General features: G+C 38.9%; 1 protein-coding gene across 1 annotated transcript in view; it reads left to right on the top strand.

Moving 5' to 3' along the window:
• The window catches only part of FNDC3A (fibronectin type III domain containing 3A), a 105231-nt gene that overhangs the window by 69688 nt on the left and 14490 nt on the right, over window positions 1-21053 (top strand). The window contains exons 7-16 of the mRNA XM_009277150.2: window positions 1465-1622; window positions 2821-2880; window positions 5267-5405; window positions 6046-6099; window positions 6726-6850; window positions 11043-11217; window positions 11861-11947; window positions 15904-16042; window positions 17747-17815; window positions 19200-19318. Coding sequence (XP_009275425.1) covers window positions 1465-1622; window positions 2821-2880; window positions 5267-5405; window positions 6046-6099; window positions 6726-6850; window positions 11043-11217; window positions 11861-11947; window positions 15904-16042; window positions 17747-17815; window positions 19200-19318 — 1125 coding nt within the window. The remainder of the gene's footprint in view (window positions 1-1464; window positions 1623-2820; window positions 2881-5266; window positions 5406-6045; window positions 6100-6725; window positions 6851-11042; window positions 11218-11860; window positions 11948-15903; window positions 16043-17746; window positions 17816-19199; window positions 19319-21053) is intronic.

Genomic DNA, 21053 nt, shown 5'->3' with positions numbered 1-21053 from the left:
ATATGAGCATCCTCAGCCCCTTGCAGCACGTGTGGGTTTCAAGCAGCACCCACTCTTCTGGGAGTGTGGGTGCCCCTAACTGCACATCTCATTTGGGAGACATGGGTGCTTTAGCTTTGCATGTAACTGTGTTATTCCTTAAAATCTGTTGTTCCCTACAATCTGCTAATCCACAGGCAACTGAGAAAGCTCTCCACCAGGTCACATGTGCCCACCTGATCTGTGGGTCCCTGTCTGCTGCACCCCAAACTGCTGTCACACCAGCTGGGGTGCGGCTACTCAGGGCATCCGTCAGGCCTGGATGGAGGCAGCAGTGGTGGCAGGGCAATTTCTCACACTGTCAGGCCAGGTTTTGATCATTGCTCTGTTCCACTCCAGCATCTTTTATCGCTGATACGAATGTTTCGTGCTGCTTTTATACTTCTGAAGCCGATTCCTTCTTCGTTTCAGAAGTCTCTTTGTGATTCCCCAGTTACCATGTAATCCACCCGAGGGTCGCCACCATTAGCACAATGAGCGTGTTGGGGCCAACACTTCTCAGACAGTTGGAGGTGTTGCATTCACACACACTGTTCATGCTCATATTTCTATCACACCAACTGTTATCCAGGCCTTTCTGCAAAGGATGGGCTGTGCAGGCAAGCACCACCACAAGAATACTGTTTATAGGATGTTGCCTATATATATGTGTGTGTGTGCACATGTATATATACGTATATGTATGTGTGTATATATATGTATGTATATGTACATGGACCTTGTGAGCATGCCTTCGTCGCAGGTGCCTGAGCTCAAAGTACATTACACGTTGTAATATTCTGTTCGCTAACAGAGTACTAGATTAGAGCCTCAGGTAGTTGTATGCCTATTAATATCCTGCTCAAAACCAATTTGCTGGGGTAGTTAACCAAATAGGTTCTAATCTAATGGGAGAGTCTACTTGTCACAGTCATAATTAAATGCCCAAAGCAGAGTTTCTTTATGTACCTGCTACAGTAATGCCAGTCATTTTGGAGAAATTCCTGAGCTTCTATATGTTTCATATGAAAACCGAGTCAGCAAGAAGGTATTAAAAAAAAAATCATAGTACTGGTCACGTAAAAAAAAAAGTCTGAAACGCTGCCATTTAATAAAACGACTGATTCACAATATATGCTTGCTATCTCTTGTGCTTCATAAATTATACAGTCATTTTTATGTAGCCCACTAGGTGGCATTTGTTACTTAGAAGTTTGTTTGCACTCAGCCCTGGGCCCTAGGATTGCAGTTTTCTCATGACATTTCTTAGATTTCCAGCTTGATTTCATCTGTAAAAACTAATTAATAGCTATTAGATCAGTATAAATACTCTGATATGATAATGCTGTATGATTTTCTTCTCTTTTATTTGGTCCTATATGGCAAAGCAGCATTTATATACAATACCATTTAAATGGCAGAGGTTTCAAAGTTGTATTTCTACAGGTATCAGACATTCAGGCAAGAACAGCACTGCTTATGTGGTCCCCTCCATCCAGTGATACCAGAGAAGACGCTGACAAGAATAATGTACCAGATGTTTATACTTACGAAGTAATGATTTCAAATACTGGAAAAGATGGAAAGTACAAAACTGTATACATGTAGGTGTTCATTATTTTTATTTAATTGCTGTTGCATTGAATTATGTGGCCTAAAACCTCATTAAAAATCTGCCTGTTGTCCAGAGATTTAAGTAGTCGGAAGTTTTGTGCAACTTCTCTTTTGAAACAAGCTACTTTTTTCAGTAGAATTGGTTCTGTTTTATTACTGAAGTCTCTATCATCAGTTAGAATTTAAAGACTTTGTTCTTAGATGTTGGAAGCATGTTTTAATATCACTTAGCTGTGTTTCAACCAGCTGCACTAGAAACTATGGGTTCTCAATTAGTGAGATATACAAATAGTGAGAAATACAAATTGTATTTGTAGTTCTTTACTTCAGCACATGCTTCTGCTCCCAGTAAGGTTATCTCTCCCTTCCCTGAAAATGCTCTTGGTAAGAGACAGTCTTAAGGTACGAAATGAAGTTAGTAGATTCGCACAGAACACAACTCTAGCAGCAGCAAAACAAACAAAACTTTTCAATTGTTTCATTCCTAATACGATGGTTTTCAATCGTTTTTTTGCAACTTGGAGAAAAACAACAGAAAATTTACCATTAAAGGTGTAAAGCTCTCTAATAATTATAAATCTTTGTATTTAGCTAGTTTATCTTAGTCACCTTCCATGGATTTCTTAGAAGCAGTACATGAATCGCAAGTTGGTTATCCCTGTCCTAGAAGCTTAGAGGAAAAGAAATGAGCTTTGCTAACATAAGGTGATGTCAGTAAAAGCAGACTAATAGATGTCACTGAGGTGCCTTTTTTGCTTACTGGGCTCTAACAAGTAGGTATATGCAGTCATTTACAGTTTTAGATAATCGTTTTTGCAAGGCTGAACTGAGCTTCTAAAGGCCCCAGTACTTCCATGTTTTTTGTGTAGTAAAATACATGCGTACACATGCAGCTGATCTTACTGAGTAAAGAGGAAAATAATTATTCTTAAAAAACACCCAAATAAATAGAACAACAAAAAAACCCTAAAACCACCAGGGCAAAACAACAGGAATCAAATGCGAGAAGCCCCTAAAATTCAAAGATAAATGCATTTTCATTTTACTATATTTAGCAACAGAAATAAACTGTTAGCAAATATATTTCTTAGAAGGAGTGTTAGGCAGATGGGTTAGATGATGTGTGTCTTTTTATAAATGTATGGCATTCTGAAACAGTCTTTTAAACCAAATCGTATCTCTTTCCAGTGGAGAAGAAAATAAAGTTACTGTAAATGATCTCAGGCCAGCAACTGATTACCATGCAAAGTGAGTATCTCCTTCTCTATTCATTAAATTCAGTGGAAATATTTTAAAAGTTTCATTGGATCTGTATATTTGCATAAGTCTTCAGAGATTCTTTACCACATCTCACCCTCCTTTGAGTCACAAATCAACATTTTTGGCTTAGCTGACCACTCAGTCCGTTTTGGAAAACAGAAAATTGTTGCGCTCTCATCCAACATCCATGCTCTTTACTTCTTATGTCGTGCCAGAACAGTGACATTTTTCTGTCCTTTGGGCCAGGCACAGATGGTGCTTGCTTTCTCTGTTTCCCAGAGGCAGCAGAGGGAGGTACCTTGCACAGGAACATGCTCATTGCTGGCCACCTGAAGGTCAGGTTATGCTGCTTTCACTTTGCTCCAGCAGACCAGTGATCTGACCCTGTATGCATTACTAAATAAGCCCCTAGCTTAATGTAATTCTACCCTTCTAGCAGAATTTGCTGCTTCGCTATGTCCTACTGAGGAAATAGCATAGGATTGGAAAGATGTAGCTAGGTGTTCTTCTTCCCTCCTTTTTTACATACTGTCTTATTTCTTGGTTTAAAAAAACCAGTATGAATACAGCAGTTTATAAATACGTAACATCGTGAAGGCCACCTTAGAAGTACTGCCTTTTCAAGAAATAATTGCAGGTGGAGAGTACAACTTTAGAAGTGACCGAATGTGCAGCATGTGAGGGATTTGCCTCTTTTGACTGTATGGAGAACCCCAAGACTCCTGTGTACTGACCAGGGAACCAATTTAGAGGCAACTGGTAGAAAGCACAGGGAACAGAAGTGTGTCTGAGTAAGGATCCAAGTCAGAAATGTTGTGCCTCTTTCCACATGAGCTTTAGAACATCGGCAGTAGGGAGGAGGAGGATTTCTGTTGTGTAAGTCTTTTGACTAGCAGTTGCTCAAATGGGAGAGCTACATTCCTGGTCCTCGGTGTGAGGGAGTCTGTACCTCCTAGTACTGTTTTCCAGGGTATTGGAAAACAGTATACCTCCTAGTACTGTTTTCCAGCACAGCTCGTTGCCAAACTGGAAGCAAAAGAGGGTTGGTCTGTTCTTCATTGCACACCTCATTTAATTTGGGCCACTATATGGCCTGCAGCACAGGTTCAGGAGAAGGATGAATGATAAATTGACTCAAAGCTCTTCATATGCAAGTGTTCTCCCTGTGATTTTGTTCCTGTTTTAAGTAGTGTTTATGCACTTTACCCAACAATGTTTAAGTTGAAAATGTAGGGAGCATAAAGGTCAGAGCCTAGGAATTTGTTTGCCTATATAAGTCCTTTTTTATCAGGCTACATTCAGATTCTTTCTTGCTTAATTCTGGTCGTTGAAGAGAATGCATGGGAATAGATGACTTAGCCGTCTAAGCTTTTCCCGAACTGGGAGTTAAACAGAATTCCACCAGTGCAAACAGTGCCCAAAATCAGTGAAGACCAGAAAGACTGAACTATGAAGATAACTGACAAACTACATATTTGCAACTGTATGCAAACACAAACAACTTCATGTGCAACATTAGTCACTGTTCAAATGTCTCCCTCTCCCTGTTCATGAAGTCTACAAAGCCAAATTTCCTGTGACTTGCTGTTCATGCAACAAGAACATATAAGGACTTTTGCATCTTCATAAGCAGGCAACACAGGTCTTATACCAGTGATCAGAGGAAAGGTTTTTTTGGGGTTTTGTTTTTTCCTTTCAAAGGAACAGGTGAATTAGAAGAAAGTAATGTGCAGGTTCACCCAAGGAGGAGACAAGGCATAGCTACACGGGTGAGGAGGGAGAGCGCAGGGGGAGGCCAGATAATAATCCCGTATTCAATTTTGGAGAAAAGCTGTTAGAAAAACAAACCATTTCTCTTTGAGACAGAAGCAAGAATTCACTCTTCTGAAGTACATGGAGAGTTAATTCATAAACTTCCTAAAGGAAAGGACAGGGTGACCAGACTCAGCAAGGTCTTGAAGGAGTGCAGAAGGTACTCTGAAAATATATCAACAGCTTCATTGTGCTCATCTGACAAAAGCATTTGCAGAAGAATAATTATTTATAATATCAATTAATACGTCTACAACAGATTATGAGCCTGCAAGATGTTACCATTATTTCCCAATCAGAGTACAGCAAGTAAGACAGATTTCAAATGTAATTGTGGGACTAAAGCTGGCTGACTGGTAGTGATGTACATCCAAAGTAAAGGACTCTTTTCTTTTGCATTACTTCTATTGACCAAGATGCTTCCACCCGTTATTTATTTATAATAGTGATATTTTAACAATGAGGTAGCAAGGCAGTAACTTAATTCTCAATACTCAGTTTTCTTTGGAAACTGTATATACAGATTTTGAACCAAAACGTTATTGGCTCTTTTCCACTTCAGAGTTCAAGTAGAATGCAACTGTGTAAAGGGGAGCCCTTCAGAAGCAGAGAGTTTTACCACAACAAGTTGTGAACCTGATACTCCAAATCTGCCCAGGATAACTAATCGGACCAAAAATTCTCTTACTCTGCAGTGGAAGGTAAGAATTGTTTAAAAACCTTTAAAATAAATACTTTAAACTCTTCAGAATTGTTTTGGATTTGACAATAAAATGCCAGTTCATTGAAATAGAAAATTTTTGTCAAACATACTAATTTCAGTCACAGTTCTGTGACTGGAAATACATGTACTGGGTTAAATGTGAACTTCAGTAAAAAGAGAAGGATTCCCAGAAAAGCAAGGAGTCTTTGTAGATAAAGTTACTGAGTTTGAATGAGAGACAGTGGTTCGAGTTCCAGTCCTCTACTGTACTGTGGAACCAATTCCTTTCTCCATTATTGAACAAAGGTTTGTTTGTGCAAAGCAAATGAAGTGGTCTGGAAAGACTGAGATTTGAGCAGACCTGCAGTCTAGCTGCTCAGAAAAATACTGTAGCATTTTACACTGCTGCCAGAATACTTTTTCAAGGTCTAAATTAAAAAACAAAACCATAAACACGATACAAGCATTCATTGGATGGAAACTGAACTAGAACTGTCTTGGCAAGCAGAACAATCCTCTAAGGTGAGCATCATTTGCCCTCCACTGGTTTTGTCATGATTTGACCTATACAAGAATTTTTTTCCTTAAGTGGTCTTGTATCCAGTTAGAGCTCTAATTTTGTTCTTTTCGTGTTGCAGGCATCTTGTGATAATGGTTCTAAAATCCACAGTTACCTTTTAGAATGGGATGAAGTAAGCAAGTTATTCTATTTTATTTTTAATTTTGTAGTTTTTTAAAAAGTAGTTGTATGTGACTGTGCACATCAAGTTGTGTGAAAATTACGACTTCTGTTTAGAGGCATGTGACAAATACGTAATTCCTGAAGCAATTATGAAAATATGGCTATTGCCCAATTTTTTTCTTGGGGAGTATAAAATAATAGGATCTTAAGTACGTGATTCTGTCACTTCTAATAGCGGCTTTTTCACTTGTAGTCCAATACTTCTTTCAAGAGCTGACACTGAAGGATCATTTTCCTGTAACAGTCTTTCTTTTGTACAAAGGGGGTGGATCTACTGTGCCCCACAAGCATCTTTCAGTCCCTACCTGGACAGCTATCATGAGATGGCAGAGCTGCAGAAGTTTCATGGCTCCTTCCTTCCAACCCTGTTGAGCTGGGAAACAGAAAGGAAGGAAAAAAGCCTCTAATTCAATATACATACAAAGTTTCGTATACTACTGCCTCACTATATGGGAGATTCTTGAGTTCTGTTTCATTTCAAAAAATGAGTTTACTTCACGTTTGTGTGTTACTTTAATTGATGGATGCATATATAATAGAGCGAATAATGTGATTAACTAACTTATTCCTTTTTAGGGAAAAGGAAATGGAGAGTTTTGCCAGTGTTATTATGGCCAACAGAAGCAGTATAGGATCACTAAACTATCACCAGCAATGGGGTACACCTTTAGGCTAGCAGCCAAAAATGACATGGGAATGAGGTAAATGTTACTGTTATATACATAAATATGGAATGCATATGCATGCACATGTGTGCTTGTTTAGGAAAAACATATGATGGCATTTAAAGAAACAAGTCTTTTGTCCACACGGGATGAAACAGAATATAGAATAGTTCAGTTGGAAGGGACCTACAATGATCATCTAGTCCAACTGCATAGTTAATTCACGGTATGTGATTGGATTATTCGGTTTGCAGATTACCTGTGTACTATGAACCACTTGACCCTGCCTGAGCAGGGGAGGTTGGGCAAGATGACCTCCAGAGATCCCTTCCAACCTCAGCTATTCTGTGATTCCCAGCATAATGCGTTTTGTCCAGGCATGGTATGGCTACATACTACAACCACTATGTTATGTGCATACTTACCATATAAATGCTACAAATCTCAGCCCCTCTTAGAAGCAGACAGTACAGCTACTTCTGCCAGACTTAGCCTCATTTCCTGAACAGCCTCCTCAGACATTTGTACACGATGCCCCTAGAATGGGGAGCACGAGCATGGCACAGACAACCTGGCTGCTCTCATGTGAAATCAGCTCAGGCTGTGCTGGTTTTTAGCTTCAGTCTTTGTAGACCTACGCTGACCACTGAAGTTGCTACCTTGGACATGTTTCCTACTGCATGTACTTGTAATAGAATTTTTGGCTAAGCACTACATTGTAGAGATTCACACATTCAGTGCAATTGTGGCTTTTGTGTCTGATGTAATAAACACTTCTTCTAAATTCTAGGGGTCGTGCTAAAAGATGGCAACTCAACCAAAGGGCCAGAATTGAATAGTTTAAATGCTGCAGTGCTTGTGCTGCTGCTGTGCTGACCAGAGGGTACCTCCTACCACGCTCTCTGCTGCTCTTGGTTCCAGGAAGGTTTAACATGGTGCTAGATCTAAAGTAGTTCCTGAAGCTGGTGTAGCAATTTTCCAGGGCTTATCAGCCCTCCTTAAATTTAGAGTTTTAGTGATGACAGTATAAAGAGGTGTCAGTAACTCTGCTGGAGCAGGAAGTAAGTCTGGCAGAACCCCCGCTGCCACCTGTAGGTGTATCTGTATTGTGCTCTTTGCCATGTCCCCTTACTTGGATATGTCCCTTTATCTAAGGTGTCTGTTAGTCTCCTGTTACCCTGAGAAGTGGACAGAATATGACATTCCCATATCACCAAATTCTTTTGAAGTTCTAGAGCTTATTATGAATGCCTAGCATATGTGGTTCTTACTTTTAATTGCTACTTTTCAGAAGTTACAGAGCACCAAACTTTGTTTTGAATTTTTGAATGAATGACATCCGACTTCAGTAGAGAATATAAGTAAGAGCTTGAAAAAAAATTCCAAAATTACTGGTTTCTCAAGTTACGCTTGCACTACTGGGTGCATTAGTTCTTGGGAATACTTCTTGGTCTTTAGGCAAAGCAAATAAACCTGGCTAATAGTCACACTGTCAGGGCTCATCACCTCTAGAGCAGACTGCCAGTGTCCACACTACCTAGTAGCACTTGGACCTTGAGGTCCTATGTGGCATAAAAACAGGGCTTCTCTAGCCGTCAGCCTAAAATTGCTATTTTGCATTTTTTTTTTTAATTCAGTGTTTGAAATACGGGCATTGTGCTGTAGCTCACCAGAGTGGTGTTTTTATAGCGTGAAATAGAGGATGCGTGTTGTGTGTCCTTCAGTTGGCACAAGGAGGTGCTTAGGGGAATAATGCCTGCTTGGACAGTGTTGAAGGACAGTGTAAAGAATAGGGAGCCAGACCTGGGATTGTAATTCATGCTGGGCAGAAGAAATCTTCTGCAGAGTATTAAGTATGTGAAAACTACAGCTGGCTCGGATCTGAGGCATGTGTTGGGAGGCTTTGGAGAGTACTCAGCGAATGCGTTGCGTATAGTGCCTGTCCCTGTGTCTTTCCTTTGGCACCTGCTTTGGGCCACTGTCAGAGGATACTATAGTGGGCTAGAATGACTTTTGGTGTGCTCCGACACAGTCTTTATTATGTTACTGCCTTCTGGATGATGTTTCTGGAATGAATTATTCTCTGAGTTGCTCCTGGACTTTGTCTTGATGAAATTTAGTTGGAACTGTTCAAAAAAGTAAAGGCAGGGAGTGAGCTGGCAGTTAAGCAGGGTCCAGTGCTTGGGCTCTCTTCCTGTTCCTCTTTTAAGTCTGAGTGTAAATGTACCCTCTAGGAATACCTGCACATATTACAGATTCCTGCAGTGTAAGCTGGTAGAAGACACTGATCAGTTAAGTACCCTTCTTAAACTAATCACGCCAAATAGATTTTTAAATCAATATTTCATAGCCTTGTAAAGATGCACTTTATTGTCTTTATGGTATTATTCAATTAAGAAGTCTCTTGAAATTGTATTTAGTACGGTAGAGTGCCTGATTATTCCTTATGAAGAATATTGAGAAGCTTAGGCATCTGGAGACAGAATTTTGTCTAAATGATTTTACCAACAACAACAGATATTTTATCTTTGAGCTACTCATATTTTTAAATTTAATTCTAACCACACATGAAACAGTAGCTAAAGAAAACTGGAAAAATAAAATCTATTTAAAAGATAGATAGCATTATTGTACTTTTAAGTGAATTGTTTAAGAGTCATTCAAATGTGGTTATCACTGGAACTCTTTTAGTTGATTTCAGTGTATTTTGGAGTGGTTCAATCAAGTAAAGAGATTAAATCTTTTTAAGGTGTGGTGTTTTTTACCTTATATCTGCTTGTAAGGTGACTCCTTCAATAGTTTGTTGTGAATAGAGATAGGCATAGTATTTGTCTAGCCTCTCTTCATGCTTCCTCTAGCCTACCTGTATAATGCTGGAAATTTTTTTTAGTAGATATATTGTATGTATCATATCATCATCATTTCAGAGATTTTCTTGTTTGTGACTTCTTGCAAGAAAAAAAATACTATTCCCCCCAAATTTAAAAAGTTTTCTCTTGTTTTGCACTTTTTCACTTCTTGCTTCACAATCTATTTCACAGTCTGCATGTCCACACAGACTGTATGTCTGCTTTGGGTGCTATTGACAGTCTTGATAATGTGTGGTCTGTAAGATTTTTTTTTTTTAATTGTTGTTATTTATTTTTTTTTAATGCCAAAAAGACTTTAGAGCAGACCAAAATTTACAACTTGTGCGGTATTGTAATGTAGGTTGGGTAAGAGAGAAAGTGAAGTTGAGGGTATCTTTGTATTGAGATTTTTCAGGAAAGTCAGGTTCCGACACAGAAGACATTTAACTGGCACTGTTGTTTAAACCATACGGAGAATTTTGTTTTCAGGGCTTCCTGATGTGCACTTAGGTAATGCCTAGCTTTTAGATTAAAATTACATCTTTGATGTTAGTTTCATATGGTTAAAAAAACTAGACTAGCTCTTAAGCCTGTAAATGTTTCTTCAGATCTGATGTAGAAGCAGCAAATGCCAGCTGAGAACAGGTGGGGTTTTTTTAGTCTAGCTGGATACATGTTAGACCATCTCTGCAAGCATAGTACCCGTTTACTGACTTTTGCATCCCTCTTTCACAATAGGTCTTTTTATGTAACTTATTTGTATTTTCACTTCAAGGCATATCTAAGCATCATCAGTTAAGGTTAACAGTTGTGTTAGGAGATTCACTGGTGTACAAGCTACTTCATTTGTTCTGCAATAAGACTTTCATATTGGCAAGTGTTAAAGTAACTTAACATTGAATGAGGCTATTATTCTATTATTTTCTGAATCATTAGAGAAACTAGTGCTTCACAGTACACTTGAAGCACATAATTGCTGCCTAGGAAGCAAAATTTTTTTTGAAGTCTTCTCATATATGCTTTTATGTCTTATGTTTTCATTTTGAATAGGAAGGACACTGTGGTATTAGTACATTATTGCATATAGAGCTTTACTGTTTTAGAATAATGACTTAATATGAAAAAGCAAATTGTTTTGGTTAGCAAAATGTGATTATATCATACAAAGGAATCTTGCAATTATGAACATGTTAACCTTGTTCAGATGTTTAGTTACTGACAGACTCATGGGCAAGTTAAGTTGTCTGCATGTACCAGCTTGCAATTTTCAGTTGTGCGCACGTCCAGGAAACTGTCATAGCTGTGTTTAGTAAGAATTATGTTTTTCTAGATATTAACTATTGTGTCTAGTTAGTTTACATACTGTCTGTTTTAAACAGTGGTTTTAGTGAAGAAGTCCTGTATCATACCTCAGGCACTGCCCCAACCACACCAGCAAGTCCTTTGCTGATTAATGCTGGAGTTACTTGGTTATCCCTACAGTGGACAAAACCCTCAGGAACACCATCAGATGAAGGAATCTCATATATATTAGAGATGGAGGATGAGAACTCAGTAAGTTTAGAATACTTATTCTCAATAAGAAAAGAGACTATAATGTGTGTTTGATACATAATTGTATTAAGTGTAACAATGATTACTTTTGCTAGAATATTCTACAAGGAACTGTATTTTCTGAAATTAAGCTAATTGACTTCTCATTGCTGTGACCAAGCCACATAGTTTTCAGCTTTTTATTGTGACAGTAATCATTATTAGTGTTATTAAGCCCCAATCCTGCAAAGACTTTTAAATTACTTTTAACTTTGTGAATTTGTGTGTGAAAGTTAAGCTTTATAAGAGTTGGATCAAAGTAATTACATCATGAAGTGTGGTCCCTCTAGATGTCATTTCAGCCTAACCACCTTTGTTTTAAAATGAGTCCTGTTCTACCCTTTGAAAGTGTTAGGTATAATTTCTGTTGACGCTGTATATGTTTTTCTTTAGTGTTCTTTTCTCCTCTTCTGATTGGAGAATGGTTAATTAATTTCCCCCTCTCCAAAAAAAAATCTGGTGTTTACACAATGAAGGTGCACTTATTACTTTGTCAGAGGAGCATTAACAATTAAGGTCTGAAACTAATTTATTTGTATGAATGTATGTTACATGGTCTGATCTGCAAATACAATGTTTCAAATAATCCTACTTAATTCTGCAGGGATATGGTTTCAAGCCAAAATACGATGGTGACGATCTTACCTACACGGTGAAGAATTTGAGGCGTAGTACAAAATATAAATTTAGGGTAAGATTTTTTCATATATTTGGGAGTTTTTTTGCACCAGAGTAGCTTGAGATTGACTCAGAAGTGGGGAGGGCCTTTTTTAAGGAAAACCAAATCTGATGCCAGTTTCTTACAATTTCAATCTCTTAAAACTATCGGCTGAACACCTGCTTCATTAATTGCCTCTGCAGAAGGAATAAGAACCTCTGCAAGGGCATAACACAGTTGCAGGTATCTTGAAATTCCAGGTCATAAGTCAATGTTCTTAACAGTTTTGGGTTTTTATTTGGTTTCTGTGTTGCATATACATGGGTAATATTACTTAGTGTAGCTGTAGGGTTCTTTGATAGACTCTAAACGTGTCTGAAGGTGTTGGGGTAAGGAGCAATCTTGATCAAAAAAGAACATGTGTCAGTGCTAGCATAGCACTGAGCCCAAGTTAGTAAATCATTCATATTACCACAGTGCTGAGCCTGTTCTAATAGGTCTTGAGGGCTGAACTTGTTAGCTCAGGGTGAAGTCTAGCTTAACAATGAGCTTTTGGGTGTGGTTAAAAGCAAAAAAGAAGCATACCAGCTCTAGAAACATGGCCAAATAGCCATCGAGGACTACAAGAACCTTGCTAGGACATGCAGAGGTGCAGTTGGGAAGGCTGAGGATCAGCTAGAACTGAAATTGGCCAAAAATGTCAAGAACAACAAGAAAGGGTTCTTCAAATACGTGAGCAGTAAGCAGAAGCACAGGGAAGACATACATAGGCCCATTGCTAAACAGGGCAGGGAAGCAAGTTACTAATAATGCCAATAAGGCACAGGTTCTTAATACCTTCTTTGCCTCTGTCTTTACCGGCATAGCTGGACCCCAGATCACAGGATCAAGTAGCTATGACAAGGCACGTGTTGACCCACCAGTGGTGGAGGAAGGGCTAGGCCGTGGCCTCTTGCAGGGGCTCAGTCCACATCAATCTATGGGCCAAGACAGAATCCACTCCAGGATGTTAAGAGAACTGGCTGACATTGTTGCAAGGCCACTATCTATAATATTTGAAAAGCGATGGAGAACAGGGGATATCCCTGATGACTGGAGGAGGGCAAATGTCACACCCATCAACAAGAAGGGCCCAAAAGAGGACCCAGGGAACCGCAGGCCCATTAGTCTTACTTCAGTCCCTGGGAAAGTAATGGAAGAGTCCTAGAAACTATTACAAGCCAAATGAAGCAGGTGATTGGGAAAAGCTGACACCAAAGGCAAATCATGCCTGACTAGCCTGATCACCTCCTACATCAAAGTAACACTTCCAGTTGGCCTGGAGAGAGCAGTGGATGTTGTTTACCTGGACTTCAGCAAAGCATTCAACACTGTTTCCCACAGCCTCCTCCTGGACAAACTGGCAAGATATGTCTGCGAGATGAGTAGAAAACTGGCCAACAGGCCACAATCAGAGGGTGGTGATCAATGGTTTTTACTCAGGCTGGCAGCCTGTCAGAAGTAGGATCCCCTAGGGATCGATATGGGGCCCCATGCTGTTCATCTTCAGAAATGATCTAGACGATGGGATTGAAAGCACCCTCACCAAGTTTGCTGGTGACACCAAACTGAGTGGTGAGATGAACACATCAGAAGGGAGAGCCATCTTAGAGAGACCTGGACAGGCTAGAAGAGTGGGCTAGCAAGAACAGTATGAAGTTTAACAAAGACAAGTGCAAAGTCCTGCACCTGGGTCGGAATAACCAAGGAGCCTAGTATGGGCTAGGAGCACCCTTGCTGAAAGGGACCTCGGTGTCCTGGTGGACAATCTGACTATGACCAGTGCAACACTGCAGCAACAAAGGCAAATTGGATCCTGGGCTGCATCCACAACGGCATTACTAGCAGAGATAAGAGATGTGGTCATCCCACTGTATTCAGTTCTTGTCAGGCCGCACCTGGAGTACTGTGTCCAGTTCTGATCCCCACAATTCAAAAAAGACACAGACAGACTGGAGAGGGTCCAAAGGAGGGCCACGAAGATGATCAAAGGGCTGGAGAACCTGCCCTATAAGGAAAGACTAAAGGAATTAGATCTTTTCTCCCTGGAGAAGAGAAGGCTCAGGGGGACCTCATCACAGTTTTCTAGTACTTAAAGGACAGCTACAAAGAGGAGGGAGGCTCTCTCTTCACAAGGAGCCACATGGAGAGGACAAGGGGCAATAGGTGCAAGTTGCACTGGGAGATATTTCAGCTTGGTATAAGAAAGAAATTTTTCACCGTGAGAACGATCAATCACTGGAACAACCTCCCCAGGGACATAGTGGAGTCCCCATCACTGAATGCTTTCAAGACACGACTGGACAGGGTGCTAGATAATCTCATCTAGGCTCCCTTTTCCCTGAAAGGTTGGCCCAGATGATCTTTCAGGTCCCTTCCAACCTGGGCTGTTCTAAGTTCTAAGTCACTCTTGAACAGTCAGACCCCAGACTGTACTGCTGCTGGGATTATTCCATCCCAGGTGCAAGATTTTATCTTTGTCAAAGCTCATACAGTTCTTGTTGATGCAATCTTCCAGCCTATCGAAGTCTGTATGGTGGCTCTTCCTTCCAGCATATGTCTCTCTGCTCCTAGTTTGGTGTCATATGCAAACCTGGGGAGGGTGCATTCACTCCTGTCATCCAGATCACTTCTAAAGATATTGAATAGTATCTGACATTGTCTTGACTGTTGAGGAAACCCACTCATGAGCAGCTGCTAATTTACTTTTGAACCATTAACCACCACCCTTTGAGCCTGGCATTCTATCAGGTTTTCCACACCCATCTTGTGGTCCATCTGTTCTGTCTATATCTTACCAGCTTGTCTACATGGATGTTGTGGGAAACCATGTCAAACTAAAATCAGGGTAGATGATGTCCACAGCTCTCCCCTCATCTATTGAGCAAGTTGTTTCATCATAGAAGGCACTCAGGTTGGTCAAACATGATTTACCCTTGATAAATCTAATTACCTTCTTGTCCTTCATGTGCCTGTAAATAACTTTTGTGACAACCTTTGCCATAATTTTCCCTGGGACTGAAGAGTTTATATCACCTTTGCTGTTGTTAATACAACTTACCCATATAAACACTTTTTTATGTCTGAATGTATTTCCTTAAAAGAAGGTACTATAGTAGCATGAGAGCTCTCCTTAATTCATCCCTATTATTCAGGTTTCTTTAGCAGCTAGTAAAGCATCACTTTTTGCTCTTTACTTAATTACATGAAAATATTTTTACCTCAGTGGGAGGGGAATTGCAATTAAAATTTTAATGCTTCCAAGTTCTTTCAGTGGAAGTTTAAAAGTGGCCTCTTTGCAGTATGTCTTTTTCATCATCTTTTGTTCCCATGCTGTTACAAAGGCTTTTTCTCATGCGTATATTTCCTTATCAATAAATTGTGCAACTCCGATAAAAAAGAGGTGTTCTTAGACCTATCTAATTTCTGACTATCTTAGATGGTTTTAAAAAAACAAGTTTTCAGATCCTTGACTTGAAATAAAGTAGCTTGTGCTATATTGAGCACCCACAGATTCCATTAATGTCACTGAGATTTGCATGTCCTGATTACCTTTTACAGTCAGGTGACTCTTAAGTGTCCTCAGTAGAAGCCTAACTTTATGCACCAACATTTGAAATTTGGGAATATGGAAGGTTATTTGATTTGTGAAACAATTTTTTTTTTTTTCAGCTTCACAGTTATTAGGTGGGGTTTTTTAAGGATTTTTTTTTTTGCTGGCAATTTGCAGGAATTTTTAATTTCAGTATAGTGATTGTCTAACTATGGGACTAATGAAAATGTAAAATGAAGGTACATAATAGCTTTAGTTCTTGTGATAATTTATTATGTAGCTATCTGTCTAAGCATACATGTAAATTAATTTGACTTTACCAGTAACAGTGAATAGCATACCACTAGCCGGTGCGTTTGTTCTGCTTATAATTTATATTTTTTTTATATATTTGCAGGTCATTGCCTATAACTCAGAAGGGAAAAGCAGTCCAAGTGAGACAGTAGAATACATTACTTGTCCAGACAAGCCTGGAGTACCTTCAAAACCCGCAGTGAAAGGAAAAATTCATGCACAGAGTTTTAAAATAATCTGGGGTAATATATATATATAAAAAAAAATATTCTATATATATTTCTATATAGAAGGCCAGGTTTTACTTCAGTAACGCTTCAGTCAACTGAGCCATTATGATTCATTTTCATGGAACTAAAAGAAAAATACTGATTCAAAATACTTAGGGTGGCAGTATAATAGTGTAATGATGTGGGAAGAATAATATACAAATTGTAATAGGGACTGTTATTGCAGGGGACTACAATAATTAAAAAAAGAGTAGTGTTAATTTGTGTACTAAGTTCTGTTTCTCTGGCACAAAAAGTAGATGCCACAAAACTCTGGATTTTTATCAAAAGAGAAGATCCAAGTTCAACCTATCTCTTCCAAGAGTTTGGTTTTGATAGACAAATGTTTTTATTCGCTAAGGATCTTGAGAAACTTTTCCTTAGGCTCAGGTTTTTTTAGCCTTATGTTGTGAAATAAGAGAAGGTGAAACAGTATTATGTGATGCAGTACTTTAGCAGAAAATCAGTTAAAGGTTTTATTTATTGTCGCAAGTAATTAAACTTCTTACCTACTTCTGTTTCATAGTGTGTTTAATTCTTTTGCATTAATAATAAGAAAGTTACTTTTGGAGTATAAGTAGTACTTAGCAAGTCGAGTCTTGCATCTTTCCAGAGTGCTTTGCTACATCAGGGCCTGATACTTGATCTTTTATGGATCATATATAATGTATGAAGTTAATAGAAATACCTAATTTGTAAATTGAAAACTATCTAAAATATCTATTTATATATAAAAACTTTAATAGTCATTATTTTGAGCAGTAATACTCTTTTTTTTTTTTTTAATACTTGGTAATTAACGTGATAATTTTATTTTTCATTTGGAGTAATTTGTTACTTTCCAACCAAAAAAGTGCTACGTGCCATATAATAAATCTCATTTTATTTAGCAGGTGTGATATGATATGTAACCCTTGCCTGAGAGCCAACACCCTTTCATCCAGCACATACATAATGTAATGTTGTGGCAGCAGTACCCTTCTGTGTTGAAGTATCATGCTGTCTATATTTGTCCAAAATGTTGTTTTTCCACATTATTTTAATTCTGCTGTTCTCTAAGTCAGCTCTGAGAAAGAGGAGTAGGATTATATGTCAAAGATAGCTCTGTAGGTTCGTATCTTGTACGTGAATATTGTAGCAGGGAGGACAGTGCACTCAATTTCTAGTGATGTATTAAAAATTTAAGAGATTAAGTTTTCAGTGTAGAACTCCTGACTTCTATTCTCTCCCAAAATATTTAGGTTTTTGAAATCCTATCCTTAAATCATTCTGAAATATTCTTACATGCAAATCAGTATGATAATCTTTTCCTATCTGCAGTCCAAATTACAGGACCATTAGGATCTATGTCCCTGAAACCATAATCAGGCAGCCTTCCACGGCACTTCAGACTAACTGAAATGTTTGCTGTGGCATCTCCCAGTTGCCTGATTCACTTGTCACTCTTCATCTGTAGAATACACAGTAGGGTTGTGAGCTGGCAGCTTTGCATAGTGGAGAATTTGAGTGATTTGCGGCTGTCCTGAACTAGGATGCTATGGCTAGCTAGGATGCTATCTGTCTAAATAAGCACCTGTCTCCAGTTAGCTGTTAATTTTCCCTTCTGTAAATTCTCCCCAAAAGCTACAAAACCATTTAATTTATCTCGCTTAGTTGGAATATTGCTGGTTTTTATAGATCCACCAAAAGACAATGGAGGAGCAGCAATAAATACATATGTTGTGGAAATGTCTGAAGGCTTAAATGGTAAGTAGGAGCATATGTTGATGTTCAGCTGTGTTCTTTTTTTTTTGTGTGCGTGCGCCTGTGGGAAGAGTAAAACATGTATTATGATAGGGAAAGTTATTGCAAGAGACTGCCATTAAAAAAATAGGGATGTTGGTGCTTAAAAAATCAGGGATTTTGATGCTTGTATACAAGAGGTTCTTTTTCTCTGGCTTAGAAAGAGGATGCCACAAAACTCTGTGTCAAAAGAGATTGCTCTGTATTTAGCTTATTAATTAGGTGTATTCTGTTTTGGAAATGAAATGACACATTTCAGACATTTTAGAGCAAGAAGACAGGGCCACGTAGCTTTGTTGGATGTGTGACAGATGAAAGAAAAACTAGTGCTCTATTGATCACTATTGAAGGAGAACAGTGATGCAGTTGGGATAACTGTTTCTGCTATTTGCTTTTCTGTCCTTTCATACAGAAGGGAAATTAACAGTATTTCTAAACTGGACATAAAGCTATCCAGCTAAATTATTTAAAAATCTAGACCTCTTAAGTGACCTTATTAAACTCAGAAACACAGTCATACTGAGAATGAAAGTTTGTACTTCTCCAGTGCTGTGTCAGATTAAGACAGTGCACTGTCCCCAAATTGTAATGGGACAGTGTAAAGTCAGGGGTCTCAGCTGTGATTCTTTTGATACTTAGTCTACTTCTTCCCTTACTCCATCACGTGTCCACATTAAGTCACTTTTGGAATGATTTACCTGAGCCTTTCATGCAGATTTAGTGAGCTGTGCATTACATTTCATTCTCAGTCCTCTAAATTCTGTGATGTGATGAGTTTTTGGAGATGTAATTAAAAGTCCCCAGGTTCCCTGCTTAATCTCTTAAAAAGAGAGAGAGAATGCTAAAGAATTTCTGATTTAAGAATCTGGCTGAACAGCAAAGAACAAAATCAGTATTTCAGATGGTGCCGGGCTGTTCAGGAATACAGGAACAAGCTTTATCAATTGTAAACTGTAGTTACAGTCTGCAAAATGAATGTTATAATTTAAAGTTTCTTTTCCATGGAAAATTTTGCTTTTGTATCTGTCCTATTTATTTGGTTATGATGTTTGAGTGTGCTTGCTGGCCCAGTAATAACTACTTCATTAAAAGTAAATTCTCTCCTAGTTAATGTGCATAGCAAATAAGGAAGATATTTCACTTCAGCAGATCTACACAAATTTACCTAGGAAACTATATTTATGAAATTATTGGATCTTTTTCCAGGAAACTCAAAGCAAGCCTTAATTTTTTTTTGTGAACATCAGGCACACGCTTATTTAGTGAAGCTAGGATACCTGCTGTGGCTGCTACTGAAGTGTGGCAAATTACACCTTGGTTCATTGCACACTTATTCCTAACCTTTCAGGAAACAAATGGGACACAATATACAGCGGAGCTGCTAGGGAACATGTGTGTGACCGACTAAATCCTGGCTGTTCCTATCGCTTACGTGTGTATTGCATTGGGGAAGGAGGACAAAGCACGGTAATATGAGCTAATATTTTTATTAAATAAAATTTCTCTCTCTTTAAGAAAATCTGGTCCAGTAGTTAATAAGCAAATATTGTACAGAAGTGCCTAACAAAATAGCCATAATTAGTACCTCAAAAAAGTTCTAGTATTGATGCAGTGTTTCAAGTTTCTGCCCATTTCTTAAAGAAATAAATGTGAATATTCTTTTCTGATACTATATTTTGTTTAAAGTGCTTTTTCTTATTTACAGAAAGAGATACTATGTCTTTTCCTGTGTGATACATTGACAGAATGTAATTTCTTAAGGCCTAACCCCTGACAGCAGTGTAAATTTAATGTTTTCCATGTGGTCAGTGGAGTGAGTACCCTGTCTGAGCAGCCAAGTCAGCCCAGCAGGCAGGGGAGGACAGAGTGTTTCCTCAGGCTTTACAGGGTTGTGTTCCGTAGTCTTTTCCCATGCTCTCTCAGCCACAATCAAAATGTTTACGTTGCCCTACTTTTCAGTATTCTCAAACAATTTGGTGTGCCGTACTATGCTCCCTCATATATACACATTACATACACACACACTTGCACTGTCAGTTCTGTGGTGTAGTTCCGCCTCCAGTGCCAAAATGTCATGCTGTATTCTTCTCCCTTCTTCCCAGCAGCAAGTGTAACAAAGCCAGCACTGGCTCTCTACAGACTTCCAGCAGGGCTTCGCTGTCAAGCTGATCTGAAAATCTTAGCGCCTTGCATTCTTGGTGTTTGCCATTTCTCCCCCAGCCTCCCTTTACTATATGAAATTCATGTGTTCCTCCTCCACATAGAAGTCTCCTGCAAAGGTAGCCTTGCCCACAGCCACCTTGCCTTAAGAATAAATCTGGACTCCTTCAGTGCTGACTCAGCTGCAATGCTTTCCCTCTTGCCATAGCTCAGCTTGCTGTTGTACAGGGGAAGGGGGAAGGCAGTATACTTCCCAGTCACCTAACCACAAGCACATGTATGTCTTTGGAGACTTTGCTCTGCCAACCTCCTTCCCTACAGCCCAACCTCATTAGTTTAGAATAAATATTATTTGAGTACCAAAGAGAAAATTGGTACCAAGAGTACCGAGAGAAATTCAGAAATTCCTGATACTTTCTGAAGGTGTCAGAAATCAACAGAAGAATAGTAAAGAAAGATGTAATTAAACTTTTCTGTAGCTTGTCATGGACATATACCTCCTGAGAAACATTCTGCTTTTTAAGTAGCATCAGTTGTTCAGTGCAACAATACATTTCAAAGAAACTGAAAAGCAGCAGAGCTTCCAATCCACTCCTTCTGGAACACATGTAGAAAGCAGTTGTGAAATGAGACTCTAAGATGCATCTCTTTTGTAAACTAAAAGGCTTACCAACTTCGTATTTGTTCTGTATCACACTGAAGCTAATAACCCCACATTGTCTCTGACTTATTTCTGTCTGCATCCAGAATAGTCAATGCCATCTGCTGCATGTTGTTATGCTATGTATTTTTGCATGCACTTCAAATCAGAGGTGGAAGTTTGTTGCACATTAAGTATTACTGAGCAATGAAAAAGTTGAAATCTTTTTTTTTTTTTTTTTTTTAATCTCTTCTGATTGACATTTCTGCCCACTTTTGCTTCCTGAGAGGTTCTTGCACAGAAAGTATACAACCCTGTCATGGTTTAACCTCAGCCGGCAACCGAGCACCACACAGCCGCTCGCTCATTCTCCCCCGATGGTGGGATGGGGGAGAGGGCTGG

The sequence above is a fragment of the Aptenodytes forsteri genome, unplaced genomic scaffold (genome assembly GCF_000699145.1).
Source record: "Aptenodytes forsteri isolate BGI_AS27 unplaced genomic scaffold, ASM69914v1 Scaffold145, whole genome shotgun sequence".
NCBI classification, from domain to species: Eukaryota; Metazoa; Chordata; class Aves; order Sphenisciformes; family Spheniscidae; genus Aptenodytes; species Aptenodytes forsteri.
Note: the sequence above shows the minus strand (reverse complement) of the source record. Positions and strands in the feature narration are given on the sequence as shown.